At 39.8% G+C, this 23,796-nt stretch overlaps 1 protein-coding gene across 1 annotated transcript in view; it reads right to left on the reverse strand.

Annotated features, from left to right (window-relative positions):
* The window catches only part of FRK (fyn related Src family tyrosine kinase), a 103,943-nt gene that overhangs the window by 35,789 nt on the left and 44,358 nt on the right, over window positions 1-23,796 (reverse strand). Inside the window, exon 2 of the mRNA XM_084777976.1 lies at window positions 20,275-20,396. Within this exon, the coding sequence (XP_084634102.1) occupies window positions 20,275-20,396 (122 nt within the window). The remainder of the gene's footprint in view (window positions 1-20,274; window positions 20,397-23,796) is intronic.

The raw sequence follows: 23,796 nt of genomic DNA on the forward strand, positions 1-23,796 counted from the left end.
TATTAAAAACAAGGAATTTCCAAAATTTGTGGACAAATGGATTGAACTGGAAATGGTCATAATGAGTGAGTTCACACAGAAGCAAAAAGAGCTAAATGGTATATACTCACTTATATCGAGACACTAGTCCAAGGTGTACATCCCCATGAAAAATTGTACCTACCAGGAAAGTGGGTAAGAGGGGAGGACATCCTATTGAGACTTTAGGTGTGAGAAGCCTGGGAGAATGAGGAAATAGAAGGATACAGCGGGTCCTGGAAAACTACAGGCGAGTCTGGGTCCTGGGGTCCTCCGCAAACTATGGCAACAGTCAAGGAAAATATAGGCAGTAAACCTCGAATCCCTACCCAGACTAGCCGATGGACAGAATATTCTCCACTGTTGAGTGGAGAAGGAGATCTGACTTTCACACAAACTCTGGTGCCTCATATTTGAACATGTGCCTTGGATGGAGATACTTGGTGGCACTCAGAGGAAGGATAATAGGTCACCAAGGAGAGACTTGATACCCTATGAGCATATACAGGGGGAGGAGGTCCCCCTCAGACACAGACATAGGGGAGGGGAGTAGGGGGGAAGTGGGAGGAAGGGAGGAATGGAAGGATACAAGGGATGGGCTAACAACTGAGATGTAATATGAATAAATTAATAAAAATACATAAAAAATAATAATAAAAAAAAAAGAAATCCATTCTTGGCTGGGTGTGGTGGCACACACCTTTAATCCCAACACTCAGGAGGTAGAAGCAGGCAAATCTCTGTGACTTTAAGGCCAGCCTAGTCTACAAAGTGAGTTCAGGTCAAGCAGGGCCATAACACAAAGAAACCCTATCTTTAAAAAAAAAAAAAAGAAAATAAGAAAGAAAGAAAAAAGAAAAAAAAACACACAAAACAAAACAAACAAAAAACAAAAAGAGAAATCCATTCTTTGTACAGTGACCCTATACCAAGAAAAAAAACTTCGTATTTTCTTATTCTCCAAGTATCCTCTTAGCTGGAATCCCCTATGATCATCCTAAAAACTAAGATATTCAGGAGACACAGGGAGCAAGGCTCAAGCTAGACACAGGGGATCATCTCTGAATCCTGTTGCTTCCTGACCTTGTAACTCAGTGGGCACTATGCTCCCTCAATCTGCCCTTCCCACTGCCCTGCTGAGGGCTCATCGGCCCTTTTCCTTGGGTCTCTCCGTGAGGCCAAATGCAAGTTGTCTCCAGCGTCACAGTCCGTCTTCAATCATGAACACAGTGGTCCTTCCCTCCTGTACACTCTCTTTAAGGTTCAAATGCTTACTATAATTCCAAAAGGCGATATTGTATTCTGCCCCTGTTCATTTGTAAAAACTATTAGCTATAATGAGAATGCCTTCTATTATGTGTGTGTGTGTGTGTGTGTGTGTGTATACATATATATGTGTATATATATATATATATGTATATATACACATATATATATGTATACAATGTGTTAACTAATTTTTCAAGTCTAGGCCCAGGTATCTCTCTTCCTTCCTTAACCTCTCTAGCTAGCCTAATTAAACAGAGTGGCTCCTTGGCCCTGAGTCCCACATAGCAAGCACATCAGCCTCTGGGGCCTACAGGATAGGCATTCCACACACAGTGTTCCTATTATCTATTTTTACTTTACCTGTCCTTAAAGGCTCTGAGCCATTTGATTGTGAAGACCGTGTCTTCATTACTTTATTAGCCTAGTAACAAACGCACAACTGTCTCATCACTGTCACAATTATTGCTTATTGGGCTTTTATTGTATCAAACTTTGTGCTAAGGGCTTTGTATACATGATCTCAATGAATCAACCCTGATGTGGTTAAAAAAAAAAAAAAAAAAAAAGAAACTAAATTGGCTTTAATGATGTGCTCAAGGTCACTCAGCAATTATGTGCCAGAGGTGAAGCTGAAGTCCAAATAGATTCCGATTGGTTGATGTCTTAAGTCTTGCATCTTATTAGACCAATCAGGGCTCTTGGGGAGATTCTTCTGGCCCAGGCCCACAAGTACCAGGAATACAAGGGTCCCCACACCTGGGAACTTTAGTCTAAACTTTATGCTCTAAACATCAGTTACACATTTTTTAAGTGACTTTATAACTTGACATACTATTAAAACAAAGAAATGAGTCCTCAGCACAGTTGAGGAATAGGTAGCTACAGAAATGATGAACCTATAAAATACTCAGGTGAGTTCTTATGTTTATTATTCTTTGTTCCCTGCAGTCCCAATAGGAGACTCCTATGGCTATTACCTTGGCAACTCAGAGAAAATGTAAATGACAAACATACTAAACCGCTGCTGAGTCAGACTCCAAATCACATTGCCAACGCCCAATCCTACTGTGAATGTGCTGAACACCAATAAATACTTTCCATCTACTTTTTTGAAGAAAATTGTTTTAATATGCTCACTCTGACCCAGTGGTAATTTAGATGTCCTCACAGAGAACGCTTTTATATTGTGGTTCAAGAAAGCTTTGATAACTCATTCATTGGAATTTGTGAGAGGAGCACTACTTGGTGATAAGGAATTCATCTTCCCTGTAAGGTAGCATAGGCTACAGCAGGGCCTGGGTGTGGTCTCAGGAGTTGGGGTGGAAACCACTTTCTCTGTTACCTTGTGACGCAAGCGCTTCCTCCTCTGTAAAGCAGAGTAGACGATTCTCAAAGGATCGCCCATTGTAATAGATTTTTAAATCTGAGAAGGTTTCTGTGCATAATAGCCACTGTACTGCTTCCAAAGGCCCAGGTGACACCACTCAGGTTGCCCCTTAAGTGGGCCCTTCAAGGCCCTTCCAGAAGAGTTTGGGGGGTGTGGGGGGCGGCAGTGGAACACTGATAAAATAGCCAGTGCTGCTTTGCTAACATTTAAAGGATGACAGATGGAATTTCTACTTTACATTAAAACTGTAACGCGGTTTTGCTTTTTTTTTTTTCAAAACATGGAATAGATGTTGTAGAAAGCTCTGAACCCAATTGCCTGTTGGGAAATCCTGCTGCTAAGGTTGCAGTCCGCCAGGGCCGGAAAGCCCTGAGCTTAGGTTCCTGAAGTGGAGGGCTCCCTTTGTCAGCGGGGCTGCCTCTTCTCTGCCTGGGAAGTCCAGATCTTCACACCCTCTACCTGAGGAATGTCACGTAGTCCTTAGGGAAACTGCAAGTTCAACTTCCTTTCTCCAGATAAGAACCCTCCGGGTAAGCACCTGGGATTCTTGGAATGCCTTTCCACGCAAAAGAGGAAGCCTTCAGCCAACGATGTATACCACCCTGGAAATCCTTGCCCCCTCCCCCAGAGTTCTATATAACCCTTGTTCACTCCAATAAAATTGAACTGCCTTGCTGAAGCATCCTGGCCATCTGAACCCTGCCCTCTGCCTATGCTCCCCTCGCCCTCATGGACTGGTGGCCCTCAGTCCTGGAGAAAAGGGGATGGCCACAATTGTCTGGCTATATATACCTCTCATATTCCTCTCTTTCTACCTATGTGACCTGGGACAAGCTTCTTCCATCTCTCCGTGCCTCCGTTTCTCCATCTATGAATTTGTGAGGACGTGCACTTCACAGAGCTACGAAGGCTACCCGAGTCAGCACATAAACTATTCAAGACGTGTCTGCCCCTGGGCAACTACCATGGAGCTCACTAGCCAGAAAGGCAACTCTACTAGTGGCAGGATCGGGCTGAAGCTCTATGGTACATATCCTTCCATATGCAAGAGGATTGTATCCAACAGGTGTGCTTTCCAGTTTCGTCCAAATTCCCAATGTAGAGAAGCAATCTCCACTTTCGCTCCAGCTGGGTATTGTCATGTAGTGAAAAATATCTTTGCAGCTTCGGCAATTTTCTCACTTAGCTAACAGCCAGAGTAGCTCAACAAATAAATGGATATCTTTCCTACACGAACATGTCTCTTCTGTTTAGTTTGCATCTCACCTCTTTTGCCAACCAGGGTGTATGTTCAGGAGCCAGGGGCAGTCTTGTTTTCTACTGTGGCTCAGCCCTCTGAATATCTACAGAGACATGATCAGCATTAAAAAAAATATGTGATGAATGAGCCACAAGTGTTTTAAAGCCTGAATCATCTCTTTGCTCAGGATTAGGCTTACAGTAGAGATACAGAAAATGCCTCTTGCTCTAATTACACAAAAAAAATGGTAGTATAATTTTTGCTTATTTATTCTTCTATTATGTTTTTGCCTTCTTCATGTTGCAGTTTTCATCAAACTTTTTTTATGAGCATCTGCAGGTGGTGAGGAGATAGCTCTGTAAGGAGAGGGGACTGAAAGGAAGCCCCTACCCTGCTGAACAACCGGGGAAGTAAATTTAGTTTCTGTCAGGCTTAGGCTTTTAAGGCAGCAAAAGGATTTCTAAGAATCTAGTTCCTGTGCCAAAGTTTCTGATAAGTTAACGCAAAACATGTTTGTAAGATGCCTCAGAAGTTACTTCCTGGTTGATGGGATGTTAATAAATAGCAATAAATGATCTGATATGCATGTATCCCTTCAAATGCACGTTTAGAACTAGAACTACCATATTATTAAGTTGGATTGTATTTGTTCGGTTCCCTTTTCATATAATGAACACATTTTGCATAACGATCACCACCTAGACACTAGATGCCATAAGAAAATGTAAACCTTTGTCATTCTTTTGAGGTCAATAAAAATAGCATTGTTGCCAACAGCTGTGTTTTCATTTCAGCATACATTTTTAGAAATAAAGTCAGATAATCCTAGCTTTCCTATAAACTACTGGGTCATGAAGATTGAAAATGTAAATAAAGCACTCAATAAAAAAAAAATCCATGCAAGAGCATGTATGGGAGTTTATGTACTGGAGTAAGAGCGACTTTTCAGTACCTGTACCACGGAAGAAAATAACACTAAATTCAACAGGTCATACATACATACAAAAAGTAGTAAGAGGCTTCTGGGAGAAAGGAAGAGATCCAAAGGAAGACAGGGGGTAGGAGAGACTGATGCAGCTGAAAACATGAAAATGAAAGGGAAAAATAATTATTAATTTAAATGCCATCTGGGAATTTTATTTCAATAAAAGTACAATAACTTTGTAATTTTGATAATTCTCTGTTACGGTTTACATTATTTGCCAACTATATATGTGGATTTTTCTCATTCTCAGAATAAAGGAAGCATTTCAGGAAGTAAAAGAAATGATAAAATGTTTCCATTTTCTTTTTTTTTCTCCTTTATTAATTTATTCTTGTTACATCTCAATGGTTATCCCATCCCTTGTATCCTCCCATTCTTCTCTCCCTCCCATTTTCCCCTTATTCCCCTCCCCTATGACTGTTCCTGAGGGGGATTACCTCCCACTGTATATGTTCATAGGGTATCAAGTCTCTTCTTGGTAACCTGCTGTCCTTCCTCTGAGTGCCACCAGGTCTCCCCCTCCAGGGGACATGGTCAAAGGTGAGGCACCAGAGTATGTGAGAAAGTAATATCCCACTCTCCACTCTACTGTGAAGAGTGTTCTGTCCATTGGCTAGATCTGGGTAGGGGTTTAAGGTTTACCGCCTGAAAATGGAAACATTTCTTGGAGTAAACAAGAAATGTTTCCATTTTCTTGCTTCATAGAATGATATTTCCTGACATACCACAAGAGGGAGTATGTGGTCAAAAGCTGACCAATGGCTGCCTTTCAGAGGGCAGCTGGGGAAGCTTGCAGTTTGTGGGGGTTATTTCTATTCCTTCCTTCCTTCCTTCCTTCCTCCCTTCCTTCTTTCCTTTTTAATGCAGTGTTCTCCTAGATTGCACACATAATAAAGGAGTCACTGGATGCCTGCAGCTACCATCTCTCCTTTAATTGTTCTTCCTTTTCTTTGCCTCTCTCCTCCAACCGCTACTCAAAACTGCTCATCCTCGGTCTTTTTTACAACCTCGGATCATTGAGCTCAGGATGTGATGTGTGCCTCCAAAGTAAGGAAAGCTGCTAGTTTCCATTTCCTCTTGCTGTTCACAAACACAGGCCACACTGCACTCATCACATCCACGTTTCCAATATGCACAATGCAATGTCTGCGTCTGTTACTGAGCGAGTCCAGGACAGCCAACGCTACACTGAGAAACTCTCTCTCTCTCTCTCTGAAAAAAACCAAATAAAAGAATATGTGAACAAGCACTAAAACAGACAGACACAGAAATAGGAGGAGGAGGGGGTACCTGTCTCAATGTCCACAGCTGGAGAAAAAAGGCGAAAGTATGCAATTTATCAACTTTATTAACAAAGAGCATAATTTTTATCTTTATCTCCTTTTTATTTTTTGGTATTTAATGGTATAAAAGAGAGTTCTGATTTTTTTTAATCCTTTTCAGATTTTTCTCCTGGATTCTCTCATAAAAAAATTTTTTTACCATTTATCTCTGATATCAAATTATTTAGAAGAGATATCATATAGAGAGATGTTTCCACATATTTTACATGTAATACTGAGTCATTTCTCCCTTAAAGGCTGTTTTGGGGGAGGGGGCAGAGTTAGTTAGTTTGTTTGTTTCATGCTAAAAAATGTTCCCTTCTGCTACCTACTTACCATGGCTTCCACTTAATGTAGCAGCCTCCGAAGATGTGCCTGCTTAATATGTGATGCCTGTCCTCACAGCTTCCATCTGCTTCCTTCTCTTTCCACTGGGCTCTTCCACCAGACGCGTGAAGCCACCTATTGCCATCCACAGGGACAACTGTCTATCTGTCATCTACCACAGTTTCCTGGTGCTTTTAATGCCCCGTTGCACAGAATTTATGCTTTCTTCTATCCCACTATTTCAAATCAAATGCTTTCACATTTTTCTTCTATTCCTTTTAGTAAGTATTTTCTCTTTCTTTTCACACTATTGTTTACCATCTCATACGCTACTATTTTTTTTTCTTGAACTCTGTTTCACATAAAAGGAAATTATTCTATGACCAAAAAATTTGAAAATCTTTATACTGAAAAAGTTCAGTCTTGTTGCTAGAGATCCCCCTCCCCAAAGGCAGTCATTTTTATTTGAAGCTGTTTTGCTGCTTACTTACTGTCTTTCTCCTCTTTTTTGAATTATTTTTCTTTTCTTTTTGAGGTTACAATACTATCATATCATTTCTTTCTTCCCTTTCCTCTGTCCAAGCCCTCCCATATATTTCTCCTTGCTCACTTTCAAATTCATGGCCTCGTTTTCATTAATAGTTGTTCTACGCATATGTTTATGTGTTCCTCAGAATGTCTCACTCAGTCTGTATAATGTTACCTGTACCTACGCATTGGAACTGGACAACCAATTGTTGTGCTTTTCCCTGAGGAAAAGAATTCTTTCCACTCTCATCATTCCTTAAGCTGCCTGTAGTTTTTGGTGTAGGGTTGAGGCCTTGTGGTCTTTCTCCCACCCATTTTGGCAAGTCTACTGTTCAGCCCTATGGTTAGGCTGTCAGTCATGCTGGTGAGGCTTTATGGGTTCAGCTTCTGACATCACTAGGAGACACAATCTCACATCAAACTCCCTGATCCTCTGGCTCTCACGATCTTTCCACCAACACCAACACCCCCTCTTCTTCTGCAATGTTCCTGTGTGTGCCTCAAGTGCTGGACTTGCTTTGTAGATGTCTCCACTGGGACTGGGCTACACAACTCTGCATTTGGACCAACTGCGGTTCTTGTAATGGTCTCTTCTGTTGACAAGAGAAGTCTCCTTCATGAAGGGTAAGGATCACTACACTTATCTGTGGGCATAAGAACAAACGTTGAGAGTGTAGTTTGGGATTGTCCTGGTTTGGTATTCTCTGGGATTTTTAATAAGATCTGTCTATCCAGTAGAATAGGAAATATAATATAGGGTGATTTAAATACTCATAAATGATGATCTATGCTCAATATGAGAGTGTTGGCTAATCAGGTATTAGAACAGAAGTTTGGAAATTCTGTTATAAGTAGTAAGAATCTCAGGCAGCTGTTTCTACAGAGTGAATAAAATGATCTGAAATCTAGGCAGAAATAACATAGACACCCTTCTGCCTTCCTTTTTCCATTGGATGAGTGTACAGTTCCGCCATGAGCATGCGCAGGAGAGCCACTAAAACACACAATCTCTAAGTGTACACCAGTGGGGTAAACATCTACCTTCCCACTGATGAAGGGTGGGTCATCTACTTTACTGACCTGCTCAGTAGAAATTAGAGGAGCTGGGGCATGGGGTGAACAGGATCAAAACACATCATATAAGACTCTTAAAAACTAATGAAAAATTCAAAGGAAACATAATTCAATAATTTGCAACAGATATGACCTGAAGGTTTATTCCAAAATAAAAATCCGCACGTTGAGGCTCTAAGTCCCCAAATGAGGGATTTGGAGGTAAAGTCTTTGGGAGATAATTGCAGAAACTAATGAGCATGGAGTCCTTAAATGCTTTGGTAAGAAGAACTCAGGACACAGGAGACAGCCATCTGTACACCAGGAAAAGGGACCTTTCATACACACTAAAAATCCCAGCACCTTTATGTCAAATCTCCTAACCACAAGAACAGTGAGAAGCAAATGTCTTGTGGTTTGTAAACCACTTCAAACCGACTATGATAGCAGTGCTCAGTGGTTAATGTTCCACCAGACGAATGTGTGAAAACAATCCCAAGAGACTATTGTTCTTGTTTGCTCTTGTGTTGAAGGTCAGCTTCTCAGACCAGTGGGCACTACTCTGTCATCACCCATCTGCCTTCAACTGGAGTCACGTTGGCGGGGATGAAAGCTGCTGTCCCACTCGGACATGGGAAATGAAGAAACTACACATAGACAACTCCAGGATAATGGAGTTGCTGCCACAGAGCAGAGTAACAGCAGCTTCCTGCTCTCGGCCATACAATGTCTTTGCTCTCTAAGGCAAGGGCACATGCCTAGCCCAGGTCAAAGAATCCTTCCTCCTTCCTGCTGATTAGGCCTCATCTACAGCCGCTTACTTATCAACTCATCTACTTTGCTATAAAAGAGGGTGTGGGAGAGAATCTATCAAACACAGGAATTCAAACAAATGACCACAAGTGACCACAGTTTACAGGGCTCCTAAGATTCTGTCTCTCTTCACAGGTTCCTGAGTAGACAAACAGAGCGCAGGGAGATGCTGCCTTCAGAAACTATTAACTGGTTATCACTTGTGAAGGCAATGTGAGACAAAACATATTAAAAGATCAGTTTGATTTGCCAGAAGTAAAAAAAAAAAAATTGTAAAGCAAGGAAGTTCATTGTATCATGAATTACAAAAACATTGAACTCATTGACTTCCATGTGACATCAGTATCTACTTAACTGAAGTTGATTTTTATAGCATTCCACTCAAAGAGCAACAGTGCGGCTCATTTCTTGCGCTTTCCTTCAAGTAGCTCAAAATGACAACACAGAGAGTGTTTTAAATAAACATGACAAGGTGTTCAAAACAAGAAGACTTCAGTGAATCTACCTTATGGCATCACAGAGAAGCAGAAAAGGAGATATTAAAAAGGCCTGTAAAGAATACCATAGCATCTAAAAACACAAGCAATGAAATGAGTTTCAGTAAGAGCTTCCTCCAAGAATCAGCACCCTAGAGAGGAGAGTGGTGTTCTGCCTGTGTATCTGTATGTGTGTGCATACCCACACAAGCACAGATCCACAGAGCACATAATAAAATGTTAATTTAACTTTATAGAGTATTTAAAACATTTGAAACTCAACTTCTGGGTAGTAACGTTAAGAAAAGACAGCATATACCATAGCTCACAGAAAAGTCACTAGCTATTACAGTCAATGATATTTGCAATTAAGCTGAACACAACTAAATTACGACTTTAATTAAAAGGCGTTTTCTAAGATGGCACCAACATGTTTAAAATTTAATACATTCTATATGAGATAGTGGAGTTATTAACAGACGATTCCCTTTCTGCAGTGTGCGCACTTTTGAAAAAGCAAAACATCTTTAACCAATATCAAACGTTCCCCGAATCCATCCAAGTTTCATTACATAATAAATTCAGGGAACATTTTTCCCACAAGTCGTTTAATACTTGTTCATGCTCTGGATATACAATTCTATTTACGTTCATGGTTAATAGTAATGGAATTAATGACAAACTCTAGTGGCCACAAGGTCCACATTAATTTTAAATGAAGAATGAAAAGATGACTCAGGAAACTGCTAATGAAACACAGAGCCTTTTGCCACTGGGCCAGAGTCAGACTTGAATGACTCAGCATACCTGGAAAGTTTGGGAGTAGCAGCGGTGGCTGAGCAGGGTGTGGGAGGTGGGCTTGAGTCTGAACTCTGGACATTGCAGTAGTGGGATGCGAGGCAGGAGTCCCACTGAGGAATGACATTTTCCACTTTGTGTCTTCTAGCATAGCCATATTACTTGGGGGGCAGGGACTGGCCCATTGGGGCAGGAAACTATGTTTCTGAAACCATCCAAAGCATAAAAGACAAGAGGATTAATTGTGACCTTACAAGGACCAGTCTTTCTGTTTTAAGGAAGTGTCACTGGCCTTGCTTCTCTTTGTTCCTTCACATCACAGCATAAAAAACAGAGTGCTTGAGCGTCTACTTCGTAATCCACTGGGGGAAACCCTTATATATAGTGAAAGGGCTGCTCAAAAATAAGTAAAGCTTTGCATATATAAATTCCCAGTAATAGATGCACACTAGGACCAAGTGAAGGATGCAGACAAGGTCAATGTGAATGATACAAGGGCAACATGAACAATACACACAAAGTCAACAGAAAAGATGCGCATCTTTTCTAAGGAAACTGTCCTTGTCCTCATTCTCTTTAAGTTGTATTTAAAGTTAATTTATGAGGCATGTGTAAATATATACTACATTAGAAGTCTATAGCATCACTCAGATCAATCTTTTATTATAGCTAGTATTCAGGTAGTAACTTTGGATCATGCTGGCAACTTCAACATGTAGACATTATTCTTGATGAACATGTGAAGTGACACTCTTCTCAAAAAAGGCAGTTTTGCCATTTATGTGATGCTTCTAGCAATGGTGATCAAATACTTTAAAGGATCAAAGCATTCTGTTCTGAGACTGGTGCATATACATTCATACACACACAAACACACACACACACATACACACACACACATATTAAAAATAGGTATGCCCTTAGAGAGGTACATCTTATACTTTCACAAAAAAAGGCTTCATAACAACAATAAATAACTATTATGAATCTCTCCCGTACACCATGGAACCCTCAAGATCAGTAAAATGACATTCTATCATAGAAAAGGTGTTACAATTGATTTTTTTTTAAGTCTGAACCATTTCTGGTTTTGAAAACTTTTCACATATTCTTTGTTCAATCAAAATGGCAGAGCTTTTAAAAAAACAAACCCCCGAGAGAGAGAGAGAATGAGAGAGAGAGAGAGAGAGAGAGAGAGAGAGAGAGAGAGAGAGAGAGAGAGAGAACGTGAGCTGGAGCGATGGCTCAGTGGTTGAGAAGACCCAGAGGCAGTTCCCATCACACACAGGACAGCTCTCAACTGTTTGTAACTCCAGTCCCAAAGGATCCAATGCCCTCTTCTGGCCTCTCCTTGGGCATCAGGCACAAGTGGTATGCACACAAACATTGAGGAAAAACATCCCATACATAAAATAAAAAGTTTAAAATATTTTTAAGAGATAATGGCTGCTACCAAGTCCACCTAAAATTGTCCCTAACACCTCTGAGGGCATCTTCCTCTTTCTGTCTACTTTCTCCCTACAAATCAGCCTTCCTGGAGCAGAGCTTGGCAAGCCGTCACTCTGTCACTCACAGCCCTGGCACAACAAATTACTTAGAAACCTGGGGCTCACACACCTGCCTCAAACTGCATGCAACTCCTCTCAAACAAAATAGCTGGCCACTCCAATCTATAGCTGCCTGTAAATCCTTAGTAGCTCTCCTTTCGTGGCCAGTCCTGAAACATATCCTAAATGTGTTTGAGGTATGCGAGCTGTAAGGCCAGCTGTGTCTTCTGAGTGAACTCTTAGTGAATATCCACAGTTTATCATCTTAAGCCTAGGAATGCCTATGCATACATGAGCATACATATCCTTAAAGTCAGGTGCATTATGGGAAAGGACATACGTGATGAGCAATGGTTTACATAACCCAAGCTGACTAATCACAATAGAGACTACCTATACTGAGTAACCACTTCCGGCCTGAGTGACCTCTTCCTCTTTCCAGATACTGTGGGCAGTGATCAGATTCTCTTGATCCACATGCTTGCTCAGGGCCTCCAGCTCCCTTGAGAAACATCTATCCTGCGCTTTCTCTTTGCTTCGGGATGAAAGCCATTTGCTATTCTGCTTTCCTCAACTCTCTGAACAAAACACCAAGAACCTACAAATAGTCTGGATGGGGACCAGCAGTAATTCTCCTATAGAATTTACTTAGCTTGTCAGAGATCTGACAGGGAATCTTCTTTCTCTTTGACTCCATATCTGACCAACCACCAATTCCTGTCAGTTCATTTTCAGATAGATGCATTTCCTTGTCTCTACTTTTTCCAACTAGCCTGGTTCAGGTTGGTATTTGTGGAGACAAAAAGTGAGATGGCTTAAGAGTCTTTTCTAGACACCATCATAAAGAGCACACTGGGCAAAACCCAGCATCAACACAGGAAACACTGGAACTCCTATGGCCACATGCCTACCTTTTCTTAGCTAAGAGGAACTGATATTTAATAGTGACTGTAGGTTCTGGAATGTTAAACAATCCTGGAAATAATTGACACTAAACAAGACTGCTTAACATCAAAGTATTTTTAATTCCTAGTTCTAGGTCCACTCCTATACTCTCCCTACAAAGAAGGAGAGGAACACAGGGAATTTGTTTTTATAATACTACTGCTCGGTAAGTATAGGGTATGTCACTCATCTCTGCAGAATGCTAGTGGCCTCAGTTGGCCTTCCACCTGGGACTTCAGATAGCAGCAAATGATGCCACTGTATTCATCTATAATTTCCCTCACAGTTCCCATCAAATCAGCTGTGATGGTTACCTTTCATTGACAACTGGGCTGGATTTAGAGTTCACCCAAGAGACACACCCCTGAAAATGTCTGTATATCTTTTCTAGAGATACTGATCTGCAAAATAAATACACACACTGAAAATGGACGTAGCACCATCTCATTGGCTGAGGAACCAGATTAGTCAAAAGGGGAAAAAGAGAAAGGGAGCTGAGTGGCAGAAGGCCTCTCTTTCTATTGCAGACACAGTGTGATCAGCCACCTCACTCTCTGGCCACCAGGCCTTCAGCACCATGAGGCACTGCCCCTTCAAACTGTAGAGAAAAATAAGCCCTTCCTTGCTGAACTTGCTTCTTGTCATGTATTTTTGTCACAGCAATGAATAAAGATCTAACACATTATCTATTACAGATTAGATCAATCATCTGACTGAATATCTGACTGAAATATCTCTCTATAAATTAAGGCCCAAAGGTCTTCAGCATGGATATTTAGAAATACCTTATGGGAATAATCAGACAAAAGGTAGATTATTATATCTACTCTTCAACTTAGAGATACTATTATATTTAAATAAGGGGTTTTTTGAAATATTGATACAAATTCAAGTTTACTTTGTCACACACACACACACACACACACACACACACACACACATTTTTTCTACTCTGGTATGAGGAACTGTACCCATACCACTCATTTATAATACAAGGATTACTTCCAGTATTTTTAAAGCTGCTGTTACAAACTTTTTAGGATAATTAAATAATGCAAGTTAATTGTTAGTTGATCACCTCCTGGTCATGTCAGATACTAGTCTAGTTTATCACAGGAATAAACATCCTAGGTTTAACAGATAGATATGATTCTATAAATACATTACGTAAAAATGAATAAATACATCGGTCTCCAAAAACCTCAGAGACCTACAGAATATGGCATTTATAGGTGTTTTTATTATCTCAAAGATTTCTTGACAAGGCAGGTCAACTCCTGGCAGCACCCAGCCTACCTCAAAGAGGATGATGAGCATCGAAGAAGTCCATAAGAGATGATTTCAAATTGGGGGATAGCCACCAGGACAAAGAAAAAGCCCTCATTTCTACCATAGACGGAATTCTGCCTAATGGCCAAGCTTGGATTCAGGTTGAGTTGACATTCAAGCTCTGCCAAGCAGAATCAGCAAGTCCTTAACAGCTCTTGTTTCACAAATATGTCTTTCAGATATACTGGGCCAGAAGGCTGAAGATGATGCTCCAATCCGAATAGAGGAGTTTGGGGTGATGATCCAGGCAGCTGGCTATCTCTGTCACCTTTTTTTTTATTTTGGAAGCTTCTAAACTGTGCTTCTTATTTTCTTGGGTAATTAATTTTCTTCCCTCTCACATCTCTGATGGGGCTGAAGACCAGATAGTTATAGTTTTAAAATTAAGCTTAGCTATATAGGAGTGAAGATGTTTTAAGGCCTAGATAGGTGTTTTTTTAGGCTGATAGATACAAAATATAATAGCAATTAATTTAGATACAAAACTTAAGACTCACTAAGACAAGATAGATACTATTTTCTTCAAGGTTACCAAATAGTTTTTCGTTTGTTTGTTTTTTTGGGTTTTTTGTTTGTTTGTTTGTTTGTTTTGTGTTTTGTTTTTCCAGACAGGGTTTCTCTGTGTAGCTTTGGCTTGCCTGGACTCACTTTGTAGGCCAGGCTGGCCTCTAACTCACAGCAATCCACCTGCCTCTGCCTCGCAAGTGCCACCACGCCCAGCACCAAATACTTTTAAACTAGGCATTATGTACATAAGTCTTACTTAATTAGGTCTTATAATTATTTCATAATTGTTCTTATTATTGTATGTTATTATAAAAATGGCCCTTTTAACTTAGACAGAAAAGAGGAATTTTGGAGCATGGTCTGGCGCTTTATATCTCTTGATTGCTTGCCCCTCAAGTGCTTATTGTTTATGAGCAGGCTGTCATATACCCCAATTATTGATGTTTAACCTTGCCTCCCTGTTTGACCAGTAAAAGGCCTACACCTGGGCAGGGCAGGAGGAAGGGGCACAGTGAAGTTTCTCTGGCTTAGGAGACAGGAAGATCTTGGGTAGGACAGAGAGGTACCGGCAGAGGAAGAAGAAGAATTGACATAGGATAGGAAAGAGCGATGTGGGCCAATAGGAGGAACTCTGAAGTTCCACAAGGAAAGAAGCAGTACAGATGAACAGCACAAGCAAATACTTAGGGCTTATGTATGAGAAATAGGGATATAGGCCAGATAGAAATGATTAAAGCAGATGGCATGGAATAGGGACTAGGAGAAAATGGAAGGTAGTTCAAAGGATTAATATCTGCCCAGGCCTAGGTAAAATAACGCTTACTCTAAAATACAAAAAGTGCCTGTGTCTTTTATTGGTTATGATAGCAAGTAAGACAATACTACCATAATAATTATAGGATAATCTTATAATAAACATTATTGGAAGTGTTTATAATTACTACAACATGGATACATGATTCTGAACTTGATGGTTCTATCTACAACACACACACAGACACACACACACAGACACACACACACACACCTGTACTATCCACCCTTCCTACCATTCCAAAAACACAACTCTGGCATCTGCCAGGAATAGCCCTTTCTAAACCGCCACCTTTGATACAAACAGACACAGAGCACAAGGACTGCCTCTGCTTTGCCTGACTTTCTCTGGGCGACTCAGCCTCTGCACCCCCTTTTCTCATAAGGCAACTATACTACAATCCTCCTCCAGACTGAATTCAAGGATTGCTCCTTGCTGAGCTCTGTCCCCCTCACCACCACCACCTAGTAAAGAATCTGGAAACCAGTGTGTACCATCAATGGGCCCATTCAAAGAAGAAACAAAAAAAAAAGCATAAATAACATTATAAATAATACAGAACAATATATGAATAAATAACACCAGCTTTTGATTACCTTGATGGCTTTCTGCCTTTATATCTATTACAATTTTCTCTTGAAGGGATTTCAAACCCAGTAAAGCTGATACTCTGTCTTGGACCTTGTAGGTTATTATAAATAGATGCCAAAAGCAAAACTACAATGTACAGTGAAGAATCTATTCTGAAAAACTCATCACAGCTTGGTATTGGCCCTCAAAGCTCACATTTCTTAAAGAGCACATCAAACAAGACTACAAATGCTTTACAAGACACCATACATCAAATTAATATTAATGGTAACAGCGATAATCATTTCCTTTTAAGTAATTGATTGATGTGGAAAAATAACCGAACTAGTTGACATGCAGTCAGAATTCTATATTTTTCATCAGAAAAACAATTCACCATCAATGACAAATAACAATAGGGCCACTAAAACTACCTGTCATGTGTCTAATGAAGACAGATTCTCTGGCTACCACGTACAACGTGTAATATCCAAAAGTGCTGCTGTGATTCATAGCTAATTAGCGTCTCGCCTTTATGAGACGTGCCATGGCCCTAAGCCTCTTTGCTGATCTCCTCACACCTCATAAGATCCGACAACCATGCGTAGATCACAACAACCCAATTAGCACTCATCCCAACCTTGGGCCTCTCCTTCCCAGAGCTGCCCCCCAGCCTCAATAAATCAGGCTCCCTCAGGAATCTCTTCCCTGACAGCTGCAAGCCATTGATGCCCAAGGAATAAAGACAATACTTGTAAAGAAAAGTCATGCGGGAAAGACAGCAATAGAGATTTTGTTTGCCTCCCTTTAATGGCACAGCAGTCAGCAAAATTGAAGACCATCAATTCTGACTGATTAAGAAGACAACTGCACTAAGAAATAAATCTGTGAGTGGTACATCTGATGCTCCTTAGTGATAATCAACCATCAGCAATTGGATTGTTTGTTTGTTTGTCTTATGTGGATCTATTGAAGACCCTCCCTTTTTTTTCTCTCTCTCTATTTTTCCATTGCACAGCCTTCCCTCTGACTAATAGGAGAATTTCCCTTTCAGCAAAACATAATCAGATGCATTTACTTTATCCCCAGTGAATACACAGCAATCAGATAATTTGTTTGAAAGACTCTAAATTGTTTGACTTCATTGAAAAAGAATCTATAATGATTTGCTGGTCTCCAAACCACTTCTCCAGCACTTCCTAAGTCCATAAGCAAACTCTGGAGTATTCACAGCTCATAGCAGCCAATATCCTTGTAATTCTCTTCTAAGCCTGTAAAAGCTGTTTTGTCCCATAATACTCCTTGTAGAGAATGTTCTGAATAGTCGCTCTAGCCCCAGCATTATTCAAAGATATGCATGAATCAGGTGACTCTACTTTCAGATTGCTTCCCCCTGGAGCTATTCCTCTATATCTTATGCTAATCTGAAAACATTTAATCTAGCTTTTGATAAACAACTACAAGCACATTGAATATATAAATAATAAGAATGGCTAATAAACAAATATGGATGCATTTAAACATGGAACACTCTTATAGCTCTTTTTTATTAAGCGTCTAGAGTTCAAAAAGATTTGATTTTTTTTCCTCCCATAAAAATAATATTCTCACAGAAATATTAAAATATTTATCTACAGAGATTCCCAGTGCATCATTCTTTTTTTTTTCTCCTTTATTAATTTATTCTTGTTACATCTCAATGGTTATCCCATCCCTTGTATCCTCCCATTCTTCCCTCCCTCCCATTTTCCCCTTATTCTCCTCCCCTATGACTGTTCCTGAGGGGGATTACCTCCCCCTGTATATGTTCATAGGGTATCAAGTCTCTTCTTGGTAACCTGCTGTCCTTCCTCTGAGTGCCACCAGGTCTCCCCCTCCAGGGGACATGGTCAAAGGTGAGGCACCAGAGTATGTGAGAAAGTAATATCCCACTCTCCACTCTACTGTGGAGAGTGTTCTGTCCATTGTCTAGATCTGGGTAGGGGTTTATGGTTTACCGCCTGTATTGTCCTTGGCTGGTGCCTTAGTTTGAGCGGGACCCCTATGCCCAAATCTGCCTATCATAATGTTCTACTTGTAGGCTTCTAGGACCCTCTGGATCCTTCTACTTTGCCATTCTCCCATGATTCTCTCATCTAGAGTCCCACTAGAATGTCCTCCTCTCTGTCTCAGTTTCCTGGTAAGTGAAGGCTTTTGTGGGACATGCCCCTTGGGCTAATATGCAGATATAAGTGAGTATATGCCATTTGAGTCTTTCTGCTTCTGGGTTAACTCACTCATTATGATCATTTCTAGCTCAATCCATTTATCCACAAATTTCGGGAATTCCTTGTTTTTAATAGCTGAATAGTATAGCAAAATAATTGAAAATAACACCAATGTATAAAACACAAAATAAGTCAAGTAAAATAATTCCCATCATGCAAATGGAAAATTAGCTTCTAAAATGGTAGTGTAGCATAAATAGTGACACTGAAAACCAGAAATAAGAGAAATGGAGGCTGGCTTCACATCACACACATGTGTGTCCAAATGTTTATGTATGTACATGTTTATGTTATAAATATCGATGTATGTAGGTATTCACTGATTACAAGATAATCTCTGTTTTATTTCCTGTGTATAAAAGTGTGCATGTAGAAATGCATATACATCAATAAATATAGGTCAATTATAGAAAGAAGCCAATAGAAAGTTTTTCAGCATTAAAAATATATCTCCAATTAGTGACATTTTCGATTGGTTTTCTTTTTAAACTTGTTCTGAGCCTGGCATGGTGGTGCATGCATTTAATGCCAGCACGTGGGAGGCAGAGACAGGTGGATCGCTGCAAGTTTGAGGCCAGCCTGGTCTACAAAGCAAGTCTAGGACAGCCAGGGCTACAAAGAGAAACCCTGTCTCAAAACAAAACAAAACAAAAAAACAAACAAACAAAAAACTTGTTCTATTTGTGAAGATTTGTTTCATAACCAGAAGAAAAGCCACTGTATAAAATATTGACTTCCATCGTGTGGATTTACACAGGCATATTCTATTGTGAAGTCACAACTTATTAGAGTATCTATTATGAGTGGCCAACCCCAATATTAAATAATGTTGTTACTACCGTATGTGTCAGCACCATCTCCAAAATCAGGGATGATTAGGCACATCTCAAGAGTGAAAATCAAAACAGCATTTTTGCCCTTCTATCCATGGAGCTGAGCAGCGATGATGCTGGGTCCATCTGATTCTAGAATAACATACCAATTCAGTGACAGAATCATCAAAAGTGGAAGTACAGACCCAACACAAAACCTGTGTGTGCACCACTGCCCTTGATTCTGTCTAGGGTCAACTCACCTTCCCAACCTTTGGCACCACAGGCTTGTGGAAGAATAAAGGGTGTCAAGTATGCACAGCTTGTCTGGGGTTGCTAGTCAAGTCCCTAAAAGGTGAGCTCACTGTGGCCTTCTGAAGGTAATCACAACTCCCAGTGAGCCAACAAGACATGGTGAAATACACAAGATCATGATTAACATACAACAGGGAGATAGAAATGCAGACAAGCAAAATCCCACACCCCCCAAAAGGTGTAATCTAGTCAGAGAAATATAACACATGCTTAAAAGGATGATAAGGGGAAAAATTACAACCAGACTCATGCTAGACATAGAGATACAGAGATCTAGACGAGGCAAGAGTCTCTCACTTAGAGGTGGGTTGGTGTGGCAACTCTAAGTAAGATATTCTGCATTGTCGCAAACAGATTGGAACACAGACTTGAGAAAGCAGACATGCATGTCTACCACTCTTAAGATGCCTCTCACATCCCCTAAGCTTCCGTTTCCTTAGGGCAGTGGAGCAATGCCCCTTCCTGTCGACTATATTTGGCGAAGTTATGCATCCAGTAGGTCTACTAAATGCATTTTCATTCAACATTTTTTTCCTAGTTATCCGATAAAGGTAAGTGAAGACACAGAAGGAAGGAGAGGGGACGGAGGGAAGAGAAAAGAAAATTGCGCTCTTGCAAGTCAGTTTTGATAATAATGCAATTTTTGCTTCTTTTTAATCATTTCTCAAAGGGACATCGAGGTAAAACAAAACTCAACCCCAGGATTCCTAGACTTTTCATTTTATACCCACAATTCACATATTGGGAACTGTTCGTCGAAACTTCTAGCCATAGGAGAGTTTTGTCTAATTTTGATGTTATTCCTGAGTAGTTCCATAGGTTTAATTTTGGAGAAATGTGAATAAAAGAAATCAGGAAATTTTAACATTAGCATACTCAGGTACACACAGGAAGTCCCTGTGACTGCAAATTTTCAAATGCATATGCCAATCACAACGAGCAAGACCCGCACCTGACAGGGAGAAGTCCCCCTTCTGGCTTTCACTCTCTCTGATGAGGAAGGCGCCCGTCTGGTTTTCTGAAAACAGTAGTTGCGTTTCCGCATCTGCTCTTTTGATTGCGCCAAAGAACCACCTAAAAAAGGAGAGAGAAGTAAACCTCAATTAACCGATCAGAGCTCATTGGGAAAAGAACAAGAGGAGAACATTCCAACATCAGAAACATTTGATTTTCTTCAGTAAAATCATCACATGTATAAATGGTGGCTGTTGGTACTTGCGAGGACTTCTCAGGATCTTGTCTAGATTTCTGTATCTCTACATCTAGCATGAGAAACCTACTCCAGGATTCCTAAAATGAAGGTATGAAGCAGAAATCTGCTTGGTGCTTGCTCCATACCCTTCCTCACCATTAATTCTTTCTGAGATCTGATGCTTGTATGAGCATGCGCACAATAGACTACGTGTTACACTCCCCATTAAACTTCTCACAGCCCTTAAGGTGAGAACAATTAAAAATACTTTCTTCATTCATTCATTCATTCATTCATTCATTCTTTTTTTCCATCACTACTGAAGCCCTTGGTAATGTGGAATTGTTTCATGTGCTTAGAAGAAATTTATTAACCTAAGGAAAACTTTTTCAGTGAGCAGACTATAAAAAGAGTTTTTCTGCCTGGCAATAAGTCATCTGGGTTACACTCACCTCCGCCTTTGCTCCCCTGGCCATGTACACACACATTATCACAGAAATATACATAAGATATTGAATAAACAAGTTTGTGAGTTCGATCAAACCAAGAATTACATATCTTCAATGTCACAGACACTCTAATTCTAAACACAATTGTAAAACTTCAGACCCCAAAAAGCACATTAGTGCTAAGAATTCAGTGAATGACATGGGTGCCATTAAAAAAAAATATAGATACATATATGCTGCCTCCCAAATATACACTGATTTCACAAAGAGCTCTAATATAAAAGGTGAATTTTAAAACTTTCTTAGGATATTGAGCCAGAACAACAACCAAAAAAAAAAATCTACAAAACAGATATGCGACGCTAATGGGAAAAATCTAATAAGATTTTGAATTATTTATTACAATACACTTTAAATTTCAATTCCCAAAAATAGTATTATAAAATAAAAGGCACAAAACTTTGAAAATTATTTGCAAAGTATATAACCAAAATATGATTGGTATTCAAATTGTACTGTGGAGTCAATAATCAATAAAAGACAAACAGGAAAAGCATGGGAAAGGCTTTAAGTGGACAATTCACAGAAATAGGAAGGTCAAGAAACTAATGAAATATAAATAAATATATAAAGTATAAAACTATCAAAAATAAGCATTATGGCCAGTTCCTATGCCATACATAGGCATTAGATATAAAATAACAATAAAATATAATGTCATACTTTACAACTGGATGAGGTTAAAGTCCTCCTATTGTCAGGTGTTAGGAAGATGTCAAGCAGCATTTAGGCAATTCTAGTAGCAAAGGTTTGAAATGACCTATTCAGAGACCAATCTGGCACCAGCTGGTGGAGCTGAGTATTTCTGTGCTGCTCAAAGTCACTTCCCGATTCTGTATTTTATGTCCTCAAGGATATGCACCAAGAAAGCTCACCAAAACAATTTTATCACTGGCACACAGAAAGCAAGAGCAGGGAGTTTTGTTCCATGGTAGAATGTGTACTTGGCATGATGTAGGGCCTAGGTTGGATACCCAGCACCATAAAAAAGAAAAATAAATAAAATAAAATTTAAAAAGACAGAATATTACTATCCACCATAGGGAATAAACAGTTACAGGAATTAAGTGGAATTTTGCATAGAGGTTAAAACAAATATACCGAAGGGCACAAAAGGATGCCGTGGTCTCATTTGTACAAAACTTAAGCAAGCACATTTTCCAAAACTGTACATATTTTATGTATATGTACATGCTTATTGAAAATGAATAGTTAAAATAGCCAAGTGTTTCCAGAAATGGTAAAAAAAAAAAAAGTCTCCATCTATTTCCAGCAAGGAAGCAACAAGGATGAAATATAGTGATCATCTTCGTGCATTCTCCTGATTCAAAGGGCATTGATCATGCATCAATTTCTCTAGCAAGTTACATTTTTAAAAATTATGGTATCTCCTAGATTTTATTCTCATGTATAAATACTCCATTATATAAGTCTTTGTGCATACATTACATTTGTGTTTGGAATAATTGTCTGTGAATGATGTTTCTTCTGCCTGTGATACATAGAAGCAAGAAGTTTGTCTAAATCCAATGATTAAATATAAGACAATCTTCGCTTGTAAGGAAATTATTTACTGATTTTCAGAACTTCTGCTTGGACAACTCTGGACTTTCCTACTTAGATACAATTTGACTGTTTCACTAAGTGTATCTGTTTATGTAATACTTAGAAGTCTGCTTGGCTATAGTCCCATCAGGAAGGAATGAATATAAATAAAAAATTATTTTCTGCTTGCAGTCACATTATAATGCCATCCTTCATACTCAAAGATGACGCACCTGCTGTGGATTGTAATCTTTAGAGCATGTGATACTGTCAAGTCTGATGGGGAAATAGTGTTTCATGTACCCTTTGCACCTGTGGAAACTCTTCCTTAATTTGAGGTTGACTCTCCTGCCAGGACCGTTGCTCTCATTAGCTCTGACTTTTAGAGACCTCGTGGGCACCATTTGGGAAAGAACTGGACACTTCAGGCCTGGCTGTCCAACAAAACATTTCAACCATTCCCTGAACTGCTGTCCTTCTGGGCAGTGAACGAACAGTGAGGGCCAAGAGGGGCCCTCTAAACATCAAAGGAGGTGTGAAGTGCTACACAGAGTCATGTAGGTCTATGGTCCTCACAATGTTGTCTCTAGGCCAAGAATATCAGCTTTGCATGGAACCATTACAATGGGAATTCTCTGGCCTCACTCCAGACCTAATCAAGCAGACATTCCAGGCCTGTGGTTCAGCAATCAGGAGCATTAAAAAAAAATCTTCCAGGCGAATTTGATGTACATTAGAATCTGAGAACTATGGGTGTGCAGAAAAGCCAAGAAATTAGAAATTTGTACATGACACCTGAAAATAAGTCAAAGTTTGACACTTAGGTGTGAAAAGGAGTTATCCAGTAAAATGACACCACAAGCATACAAACACATATGCTTTACTGACACTTAACGAAAATAATGTTTCTATTATATCATACCCTGACATACAGTAGCCAAAAAAAAAAAAACTATAATAACTTGGATACTGTGAGAAGGAAATGCTTCCATGAGATGAAAGCAGAGAGAATAAATGCCCGTCATGGAAGTAAGACACATATAACCAAAGAACTGTCAGGTGTCTGTCATACAGAAGTGGAAATATCTGCAGGTCACTGTCAGATGAAACCGCTAAACTACAGAGCGATAGGAATGCTACATGTGTTTATATTTTTAAAACAAGCACCTGTATGCATGTTTATGGATGTGTACACATCTCCACGATTAGTGAGAGACAACGGGAATAA

Source organism: Acomys minous, assembly GCF_964271855.1.
Source record: "Acomys minous genome assembly, chromosome: 3".
Taxonomy (NCBI): domain Eukaryota; kingdom Metazoa; phylum Chordata; class Mammalia; order Rodentia; family Muridae; genus Acomys; species Acomys minous.